Source organism: Cololabis saira, chromosome 19 (assembly GCF_033807715.1).
Source record: "Cololabis saira isolate AMF1-May2022 chromosome 19, fColSai1.1, whole genome shotgun sequence".
Lineage (NCBI taxonomy): Eukaryota > Metazoa > Chordata > Actinopteri > Beloniformes > Belonidae > Cololabis > Cololabis saira.
Window position 1 is genome coordinate 3,620,449 of NC_084605.1, and position 11,471 is coordinate 3,631,919.

The 11,471-nt window shown below is 41.2% G+C and overlaps 1 protein-coding gene across 1 annotated transcript in view; it reads right to left on the bottom strand.

Annotated features, from left to right (window-relative positions):
* Window positions 1-11,471, bottom strand: part of cep131 (centrosomal protein 131) — a 47,765-nt gene that overhangs the window by 32,007 nt on the left and 4,287 nt on the right. The window contains exons 2-5 of the mRNA XM_061709075.1: window positions 10,426-10,641; window positions 9,659-9,753; window positions 1,712-1,823; window positions 631-839 (exon numbers count right to left, since the gene is read on the bottom strand). Coding sequence (XP_061565059.1) covers window positions 631-839; window positions 1,712-1,823; window positions 9,659-9,753; window positions 10,426-10,641 — 632 coding nt within the window. The remainder of the gene's footprint in view (window positions 1-630; window positions 840-1,711; window positions 1,824-9,658; window positions 9,754-10,425; window positions 10,642-11,471) is intronic.

Below are 11,471 nucleotides of genomic sequence, written 5' to 3' on the forward strand. Positions count from 1 at the left end.
AAGATGGTGTATAATGCAATATCTTAGACGAATAAAAACCAGACTAAAATGTAGATTACAAAATAAAAACTCTAGCTAAAATGTGTCTTCATTTTTGTTGACCCAAACGAGACGAAATTTTCTAACAAAGATCCTTAATATCAATTTTTTAAGTAGTTTCCTCTGGTTTAGTCTTTAGATCTTTGGATACACTTTCCTACATAGGCGTGGAAAAAGTGTCATCGAAAAAAAAAAAGATGGGGAGAAATGCAGAAAAATAAATATGTTGCAAACTCAAATTAGCGTCTTCTGTATCTGGAATGAATGTATTATTGAGTCTATAAGGCAACAATATAATAATAATAATAAGATGAATTGTAAAATGGGTTTGGATAAATACAATCTTTGACTAAAACGAGACTAAAATGGACAATTCTGACTAAAATAAGACCCAAATGCTCAGACTTTTAGTCGACTGAAACTTAACACGACTAAAAGGAGAATGAACGTGACTAAAACTAATAAAAACTCAAATGATAGCTGGACCTAAAGACTAGACTGAAACTAAAATTGAAACAGGCTGACAGAAACAACACTAGCTGAAAACATAAAAACCAATCGCAGCCGGAGCTCCGACATACGAGGACGTACTTGAACGTCGGCCTCTGGTTGGAGCTCTTGGGCGTGAGCGGCTTGTCGGAGTAGTTGTTGTGCAGGATGGTGGTGACGGCGTTTCCTACAGCGCCCTTGTTGCTCCGGTTGTTGGCGGTGAAGGTGGCGGCTAGCGCGATGCCGGGCTCCCTCTTCCTGCCGGCGTTGCGGGGGCCCGGGTGATGGGGGGGAGATCTGGGCTGGTCGTCCTGACGGGGAAAAACATCCACCTGTTACACGCTAGTCCAGGGGTCGGCAACCCAAAATGTTTTAGAGCCATATTGGACCAAAAACACAAAAAACAAATATGTCTGGAGCCGCAAAAGATGAAAAGTCTTGTATGTATAAGCCTTAGAATGAAGAAACACATGCTGCATGTTTCTATATTAGTTAGAACTGGGTCCTCGGCTGCAAATGTAGCTGTTAATGTCTTTCCACGTGACTCTTTTTGTTACGCAAATCTATGGAAGAGTATTAGAGCCAGGCAGGAGAAAAATAAAAATAATATTTTAGCGGAGGAAATTTTTTTTTTCATTTTGCACTTCGAGAAAAAAGTCGAAATGTCGAAAAAAAGGTGAAATGTCGAGATTAATGTTGAAGTACAATTTCAAGAAAAAAGTGGAAATGTCGAGAAAAAAGTGGAAATGTGAGAATTTTTCTCGAAATTTCGACTTTTTTCCTCAACATTTAAACTATTTCCTTGACATTTCAACTTTTTTCCCAAAGTGCACAATAAAAAAAAATCTTCCCCTCTCAAATGTTTTTTCTCCTGCATGGCCCTGATACTCTTCCGTACAAATCTTCATTAACAGAAATGTTGAAATTTAATATTTATTCTACACATTTTTACAGCATTGGAAAACATTCAGAATGTTTGTGTCATGTTTGTCCTCCTACAGAAACCACATTAAAACAAAAAATATATTTCTCTCCCCCATCGATTTCCATTTTCAAACATTTTTGAAAAAGCTCCAGGAGCCACTAGGGCGGCGCTAAAGAGCCGCATATGGCTCTAGAGCTGCGGGTTGCCGACCCCCGCGCTAGCCTCTACCGGGACGTGTTGGGGTCGGAGGGTAAGTACCAGGATGTTCCAGGTGGTTCTGTCCGCCGAGATCTTGCTGAGGCCGGCTAGCTTCCTGCGTCCGGTGGAGCCGCCGTCCAACAGAGCCAGGTAGTCGTCCGGGCGCTCCTGGCTGAAAACACAGACCGGTCAAACGTTACCCAGCAGAAAACACACCCGGGAAACTAAATCTCTACGCTGATGATCCACACTTCTATCTGCCAGAGAACTAAATCCTTCCTTTCACTCTATGCTGATAATCCACACATCTATCTGCCAGAGAACTAAATCCTTCCTTTCACTCTATGCTGATAATCCACACATCTATCTGCCAGAGAACTAAATCCTTCCTTTCACTCTATGCTGATAATCCACACATCTATCTGCCAGAGAAGCCAAATGGACAAAGTTTTACCCTACTCTTTATTCTTTCTTTCATTCATTAAAAGAAAAACAAAACAGTTCAATATAATTACGACAAATCTCTTTCCTTGAATGAAAGGGAACAGAAAGAAGACTAAGCTTATTTTATCTGTCCCTTTTTCCTAAGAAATTAAATTTCAATTAATGTAATAATAATAATAAAAAAAAAACAAACGACAGATTACGCAATTAAAAAAAACCCTTTCCCATTCCAATAAACGTAATTAAAAAAAACAGAAAAAAACAAAACTACAACAAAGTTATAAAATAACACAAAATAGCTGTCGTCAAACACAGATAGTCGTCCGGGCGCTCTGGGCTGAAAACACAGACCGGTGGCACGTTACCCAGCACAAAACACACCCAAAAACTAAATCTCTACGCTGATGATCCACACTTCTATCTGCCAGAGAAGCCAAATGGCCAAAGTTTTACTCTTACTCTTACTCTTTATTCTTTATTTCATTCATGAATTCCTTGAATGAAAGGGAACAGAAAGAGGACTAAGCTTATTTTATCTGTCCCTTTTTCCTAAGAAATCAAATTTCAATTAATGTTATAATAAAAAACAAAAAAACAAATGACAAATTACGCAATTTAAAAAAAACAGAGAGTAGAGTTGATTTTAAACTTTTGGTGTCTGTTTTTAAAACTCTTAACGGCCTCGCACCCTCGTATTTATCCGAGCTTTTAACTGTCCGTCAGCGCCGAGGTCAACAAGTCAACTTTTGTTCGAAGTCCCGAGGTCCAAATATAAACACTGGGATTGCTTTTAACACCCAGTAGTGTAATTAAACGTTTGTTGTATTTTATTGTTTTATTGTTTTGTTTTATTTGCTTTTACCTATTACCTGCTGTAAAGCACTTTGGCGCACCGAAAGGCTGTTGAAAAGTGCTGTATAAAGTACATCACACTAAGGTGAGTTAATAAGTAGCTGGACGCCTGTCAGTAAATTAGGGGACGGTAGTTTTTCAGTTCCACATTACATCAATAAAAACCAAACATAAACCAGATCTGGTGCTCTGGTACCGCTTTTCCAAGGTTCCAAGGTAGCACCAACTCTTTTTTTTGTTTCGTTGTTTTTGTTGTTTATGTGTTTTTGCATTCTGTATTATTTAATAGTTTTCTTTTCTTTAATGTAAATTTATCTAGTATCTAATTTGTCCTCACGCATTGAGTTAAATCCTGTAATCACTTTGTTTTGTGATTGTATAATTCTGTATGTTTCTTTTTTTCTTTATGGACCGCAGGAAGACTAGCTGGTTGCTACGGCACCAGCTAATGGGGTTCCTTAATAAAATAAAATAAAATAAAATCTTTGCTGGGCCAGAAGAACCAGTTCCAAGGTAGCACCAAGTCCGTATTAGAGCGAATACCTTGTTGTGGCTTCAACTTTCACGCAAACGCAGCAACGTAACTGACGTTTGCAGAGACGTAATGACGTAGCTCCCATTAGTACCCGAGCTGTGGAAACGCAAACCGGTTCTCATCTGATTCCCAAGTTGAACGAGCCGTGAAACCAAAACCAGAACTGGCCCAGAACTAGAATTGGAACCGGTTTGGTGGGAAAGGAGTATAAGGGTGCTTTCACCTCTGTCCCGTTTGGAGCAGTTGTTCCGGAACAGGGAGCTTTTCCCCTTAAAGATCGATTAGTTTGGTATATGTGAACACAGCAATCACGCTCGGATGTGGGACAAAGCAAGCGAGCCGAGATCCTAGGAGAGCTGGTCTCGGCTCACTTCCATTCCAGACCTGGAGCGGTTCATTTTTTTATTTGTAGTGAGAACCATTCATGTGTATGTGCGACCGCGGTTCAAGGAGAGGAGTCGGCGCAGCCTCCACCAGCTTCCTCTTAAGCTGGGCATACACTCTGCGATATTTTAAATCGTTTGAGACTGCCCCATCTCAAACTGCACGACTAGATCGCTGAGTTCAAAAGTTCACAGCCCACGATTTATGTTCTCACACTGTACGACCCGATGCTCTGATGCTCCGTCTGCTCACACTATACGATCATAATCCTCCCGTCGGACCTCTGTTACTGGAACTTAGGGCTGGGCGATATATCGAGATTTTAATATATATCGATATATTTTCAAACACGATATGGTACGAGACAATATCGTTTATATCGATTTAAAAAAAAAAAAAAAAATTTTTTTTTTTTTTTTTTTACATTTTTTTTAAAAATGATTTTGATATAGCTTATTTTGTGACAAATTGACTTGAATGTTTTATTTGAGATTTGCACAAATGTTTTGTTATTTGCACAACTGTCAACCTCAGTGGAAAAGTTTTCCTGTTACTGTCTACATTGTATTAATTACAGTGTATTTTAATTTAATTGTTATGCAGGAAAGGGATATTTGTTTTAATTTATTCAAGAAGCATTTTTATTCTATATATGCAGGCAGTTTATTTTTATTTCATTTGTTTTATACATGTTGATATTGTGCAGACCTCTGTTAATAAAGGAACCTGTGTGACATTTGGCACGAGGCTTTGTATTAAAACTGACTGTTTTTTTAAGGGTTTGCCTCAGAAAAAAATGAAGCTAACAGAGATGCTAACAGAGATGCTAACAGAGATGCTATGCTATAATGCTTTGGGGGAAACCCCAATTATGTCACAGAAAAAATATCGAGATATATATCGAGTATCGCCATTTAGCTAGAAAATATCGAGATATGACTTTTGGTCCATATCGCCCAGCCCTACTGGAACTCGAGGCTGGTTTTGGGGCAGGGGTGGGCTGTGTCCACCCAAACGTGCGTCCTGCACGTTATGGGGATCCTTTATTTTTTTATAATTTTATTTTTTTATATTAAAAAAATCCCAAAATATCTGTACCGTTTCTGATTGGGTGTGTGCACTGCGCATCATTTTTAGACACAACAAAGAACGCGTACCGCAAAAGTTGTGTCTCGGCGGAGGAACCCGGCGTCCCAGCAAAATGAAAAGAGAAAAAAGAGTTGTTCAGAACAGCAGACAGCGCACACACTGAAGTCTGATTTATGGTTCTGCGTTAAACCAACACAGAGCCTACGGCGTAGGGTACACGGCGACCCGCACCATACGTGGAAATGCGGTCTTTTTTTGCTATTATAACATGATTTGTAATGTGAATTTGCAACACTTAAACTACAAATAATAGTTTTTGACGTGACATCAGAGATTGGGCATGCTCTCTGTGAAAGGATGAGTCCAATCGGGTCGCAGCTGCTTCAACTGTGATTCCTTCACGAAGAGCGACCAGGATTTCAAACACGCTTGATTTTCTTGCGACCTCACGATTTATGATCGGGAGCTCGTCGTGAGGTGTTAATCTCTCGTCGTGAGGTGTTAATCTCTAGTCGTGAGGTGTTAATCTCTCGTCGTGAGGTGTTAATCTCTAGTCGTGAGGTGTTAACCTCTCGTCATGAGGTGTTAACCTCTCGTCATGAGGTGTTAACCTCTCGTCATGAGGTGTTAACCTCTCGTCATGAGGTGTTAACCTCTCGTCATGAGGTGTTAACCTCTCGTCATGAGGTGTTAACCTCTCGTCATGAGGTGTTAATCTCTAGTCGTGAGGTGTTAATCTCTCGTCGTGAGGTGTTAATCTCTCGTCATGAGGTGTTAATCTCTAGTCGTGAGGTGTTAATCTCTCGTCGTGAGGTGTTAATCTCTCGTCATGAGGTGTTAATCTCTAGTCGTGAGGTGTTAATCTCTCGTCGTGAGGTGTTAATCTCTCGTCGTGAGGTGTTAATCTCTCGTCGTGAGGTGTTAATCTCTCGTCGTGAGGTGTTAATCTCTAGTCGTGAGGTGTGAATCTCTAGTCATGAGGTGTTAATCTCTAGTCGTGAGGTGTTAATCTCTCGTCATGAGGTGTTAATCTCTAGTCGTGAGGTGTTAATCTCTCGTCGTGAGGTGTTAATCTCTAGTCGTGAGGTGTTAATCTCTCGTCATGAGGTGTTAATCTCTAGTCGTGAGGTGTTAATCTCTCGTCGTGAGGTGTTAATCTCTAGTCGTGAGGTGTTAATCTCTAGTCGTGAGGTGTTAATCTCTCGTCGTGAGGTGTTAATCTCTCGTCGTGAGGTGTTAATCTCTAGTCGTGAGGTGTTAATCTCTCGTCGTGAGGTGTTAATCTCTCGTCGTTACCCCACGTACACTGCACGAGGCACGAGCAACGATTGGGTCGAAATCTGGCCCGATCAAAAAAAAGTCGCACGACTGGAAAATCGGCTCAAAACGAGCCGATAATCGCACAGTGTCTGCCCGGCTTTATTGGACGTGCCGAGATGTCGTCACAGCTAATAAAATTTAAAGTTTTATCTCTGGGAAAAAAAATTTGAAAATCAGCACTTGCAAACATACAGTAAGTTATATTTTCAATTAAATAAAACAAGACAAGTGAAGTGAAAAATCGATTTTACGAGTTTCATGTTTTAACATCGTTCTAATTACATAATCGCGATTACGATTTAAAATCGATTAATCGAACATCCCTAGCGTATGAAGACAGACAATCTATCTTTGATTTTTTTTGTTTTTCTTTTCTTGTGATATTAACTAAGTAATTGTGCAGAATCTGTTATTATTGTTCAATTTTTTTTTGAGGGGCAGGTATAATAAGATTTTCTTCTTCCTGCTCCTTTCTGGTTATGGAATATGCTTTTGATTAGGCCTGTGTTGAAAAAATCGATTCTCCGATTTTAAATCGATTCTCATATTAATTCCTAAAAATCGATTAATATGTCTAAAGATCGATTAAAAAAAAAAAAAATATTATGGTGGAATAAAAAATGTTCAATTCGGGCAGGGTTTGCGCAGCGCAAACGCCGCGGCAGGCGCCCTCTCGCCCGCCGCCGAGCTCATAAATGAATGGGAAAACCGGCGGCGGTCTGCACTTTGCTCCCTCTCTGTGAAAGAGTCTTGTTGTTTATCCCGGGGTACGGAAGAGGAAACTCCTTCCACGTTCATTTCTGACCAATGAGAGAACAGTTGGTTCATGGCATTTGTTATCATCTTTGAACCGCTACAGACGGTTGTGAACACAAACTCCACAAACGAGAAACCAAACAACTGTATCGATTTAGCCCCTTAATCGGAACAAAACAAACGGGCCACAGGTGTGAAAGCAGCCTAACCCTGCGTTCACACTGAAAGCGTCACGGGAGTCATAGGCGTCTGGCTGCCATTCATTGTCTATGAAAAACGGGCGTCGAGAGGCGGCGGGGGCGGCGGGACCGGCGGGAGCGGCAGGAGCGTCGGGCGGCGGGCGCGGCGCGTCAATTTGAAAGTTGAAAAATCTGAACTTTATGCAAATGAGCAGCGGCGACGCCGAGGCGTCGTCCAATCACACACCGGGATTCCCGAAGCGAGAAGCCTCAATGCAGATTGTACTTTCATGTTCACACAAACGTACACTCATTCACATGCATACAGGAGCAGAGCTGTCACTAACACACTTATTTTATCAGGAATTAATATATTTCATCCAGCAAAGTGACATTTTGCTGGTTTGACTGCCGTTTTACCTGAACTGATCACGTGAAACACATATCTGATGGTGAGGAGCTGGATGGTCCCAACGATTTTATTTGCTACATTGATCCAACGAAAAATAATTAAAACCCGTGCTTATTAATCACAAAACACAGGTTAATCATCATGACTAAATCCGCTCCGACCCGGTGTGTCAGTATCAGCGCAGACAGACTGCAGCTTCGCCTGAATTATGGTTCTGCGTTAAATCGACGGCGTAGCTGACGGCGTAGGGACGCGGTGCGGTGTGCGTTGCCGCGTATCCTACGCCGTAGGTTCTGCGTTGGTGTGACGCGGAACCATAAATCAGGCACCGGGCGCAAGTGCTCGCTGGGTTGATGTTGATCCGCGGACCAAACTTGTTAAAGGAGCATCAAACTCACTCTTATCTACGCGGAAATAACGCTAAAATATAAAGAAGGCGTCCCAAAGTGAGATCTATGGTGAAATATGAAAATTAAGATGTGTAGTTATATGTGTAGGCTGTTCCCACTGTTCCCTTCAGTTCTGCAGCAGCTTGAAACCACGCCCACCGCCCCGCCGCTGCAGGCACTGATGCTTTCAGTGTGAATGCACCAAGCGGCGAGATGCTGGCGTCGGGACGCCCGTGACGCTTTCAGTGTGAACGAGGGGTAAGAGAGGCAGCTCCTCCTCATCCTCGTCCCCTGAAATCTCTTTTAGGGTAAAATCTTCCTACGCTGATCCGGGTGACCTTGGACTCCAGGGCCGATGGCGTCTCCCTGTCTGAGGTCTCCGGTGGGAGGAGGGAGGATGGTGGGGGGGCAGCCGGCACTGGGAACAGCTATCTGACAACTATTCAGGCTGCACATTCCTGCAGTTTGTGCTTCACAAACCATCGGTGGGGGTTTCCCAACATCTATAAATTTAAACCCCTCAGCTCTGTATCCTCTTAGACATGTTCGCGGTGGTGGCAGCTGCCAGACTACAAACTTTCACCGGCCCCCAGTGGTAACGTGACCCCTAAGGTCGCGGGACAACCCACTTTCCCTCTTTATCGTGCCACCGCTGCCTTTGTCGGAACCCCCCCAGCTGCTGCTGGATGAAGGGAGGAGATCCACAGAGATATCTGCCAGTAGCATCAGAAATATCTCCCAGAGATCCAGAAATATCCCCCAGAAATATCTGCCAGAGATCCAGAAATATCTCCCAGAGATCCAGGAATATCTCCCAGAGATCCAGGAATATCTCCCAGTAGCTCCAGTGCAGACTGGAGACGCTCCCATTTGTTGTCAAAGTCGAAATGTCGAGAAAAAAGTCAAAATGTTGAGAAAAAAGTCAGAATTTCGTTAATAAAGTTGAAGGCGAAATTTTGAGAAAAAAGGCGAAATTTTGAGAAAAAAGTCGAAATTTTGAGAAAAAAGTCAGAATTTCGTTAATAAATTTGAAATGTCGAGAAAAAAGGCGAAATTTTGAGAAAAAAGGCGAAATTTTGAGAAAAAGGTCGAAATTTTGAGAAAAAAGTCGAAATGTTGAGAAAAAAGTCAGAATTTCGTTAATAAAGTTGAAATGTTGAGAAAAAAGGCGAAATTTTGAGAAAAAAGTCGAAATGTTGAGAAAAAAGACAAAATTTTGACTTTATTCACGAAATTTCGACTTCTTGAAATTGTATATCAACATTAATCTCGACATTTTGACTTTTTTCTCGAAGTGCACAATAAAAACTCTCTCAAATATTTTTTCTCCTGCATGGCCCTAATACTCTTCCGTAGAAACTTTATTTATTATTCTTATTAGGGCCCGAGCACTGACAGTGTGAAGGCCCAATTGTATCTGTAGGAATTGTTCACGTTCTAACTCTTTTCCGGAGTTTAACTCTAGGGTCTATATAATTTCTGTATATTTCCCCAAATCCCCAACAATATGGCATGTGTGGCTTTAGAAGAGACAAATACAATATGTGCTAACATTTTTTTGTCCAACAGATCTCTTGTTTTGTAAATAATACTAATAGATCTTGACGATTTCTGTATAATGTAATCAATATGTGTATGTGTGAGCACCTTAGGGTGCTGCCGGCCTGCTGGTGCACCGTCGTGCTGCTGCTGGATCTCCTCAGGTTCTTGCTGGAGCGCGAGCCGCCGACGCCACCGTCACCCTGGAGACGAGGAGACGTTTGTTAGGAATCGAGATGTGATGAACACATGAATATCATCAGCATATTGATTGATTTATTTAGCCTTTATTTACCCAGGTTAAAGACTGTTGAGATCGGGGGTCTCTTTTACAAGGCAGACCTCGTCACAATTGTCCTTTCAGATATTCACTACGTCATTCTGCCATTCATGTCTACGGGGTTTCTAATTACAGATATCTACAATTCAGTTCCAGATATCTGCAACTGAATTACAACTAGCAGTAATTCCAGTTTCAGATATCTACAGTTTAATTCTGACTATAGTCATAATTCCAGTTCAAGATATCTTTAATTCCCCTCAATTCAAGATATCTACATTGTCCTTTTTAGAATACCTGAAATTAAGTTTTGACTAGTCAGAACAAAGTTGTAGATAGATGGATGATGGATAAAAGGTGGGTGGATGGATGGATGGATGATGATGAACTGGAATTCTGACTAGTCAAAATGACGTAAATATCTCAAACTGGAATTACATTTAGTCATAATTTAATTGTAGATATCTATAATCAAGTTATAGATATCTTGAAATGAATTTAAATTAGAGATATCTCAGATTGGAGATGTCTTTAACTCCCATTCTGCCTATAGTCAAAATGTAATTACAGATATCCTGAATTAGAGTTTGCTCACCAGCGTGTTGTGTTTTCCGCGGCCGTCTCCGGCCACCGACACCGACCGGGAGAAGCTCCTCCCCGGTCCCGTGGACGGCGACCCGCCACTGCCGCTGCCGGGCCTCCTGGACGCGGGGACCCGGGTTCCGGTCAGGCTGAGGTCCGGGGTACCAGGACCGGGGGGGACGGAGGGGACGGAGGCGGGGCTACGAGCTGCACGCATCATCTCAGACACCTGGAAGACACAAAGATGCAAGGACTCTATTCCAAAGAGACACTGACTGCGTCCGAAATCCCATACTTCCATCCTAATGAGCAGCGAAAACAGTATGTGACATTTTCTAGTGTGTTTGAAACATTAGTACGTACTCAATAGTGTGTACTATCCATATTCTGGAGAAATTTACTAGTATGGATTGATGGACACTAGCTAAGCAGAAACTTTCCACAATGCAATGCAGCAGTGTTTGGTTGCTAAGTGATACGTATATGTCATAAGTATAATGTTAAGTATAATTATATTATTATATAATATTAATATTATAATATTCGTATATAATAATTAGGGCTGGGCGATATGGACCAAAAGTCATATCTCGATATTTTCTAGCTGAATGGCGATACTCGATATATATCTCGATATTTTTTCTGTGCCATAATTGGGGTTTCCCCCAAAGCATTATAGCATAGCATCTCTGTTAGCTTCATTTTTTTCTGAGGCAAACCCTTAAAAAAACAGTCAGTTTTAATACAATACCTCGTGCCAAATGTCACACAGGTACCTTTATTACCAGAGGTCTGCACAATATCAAAATGTATAAAACAAATGAAATAAAAATAAACTGCCTGCATATATAGAATAAAAATGCTTCTTGAATAAAATAAAACAAATATCCCTTTCCTGCATAACAATTAAATTAAAATACACTGTAATTAATACAATGTAGACAGTAACAGGCAGACTTTTCCACTGAGGTTGACAGTTGTGCAAATAACAAAACATTTGTGCAAATCTCAAATAAAACATTCAAGTCAATTTGTCACCAAATAAGATATATCAAAATC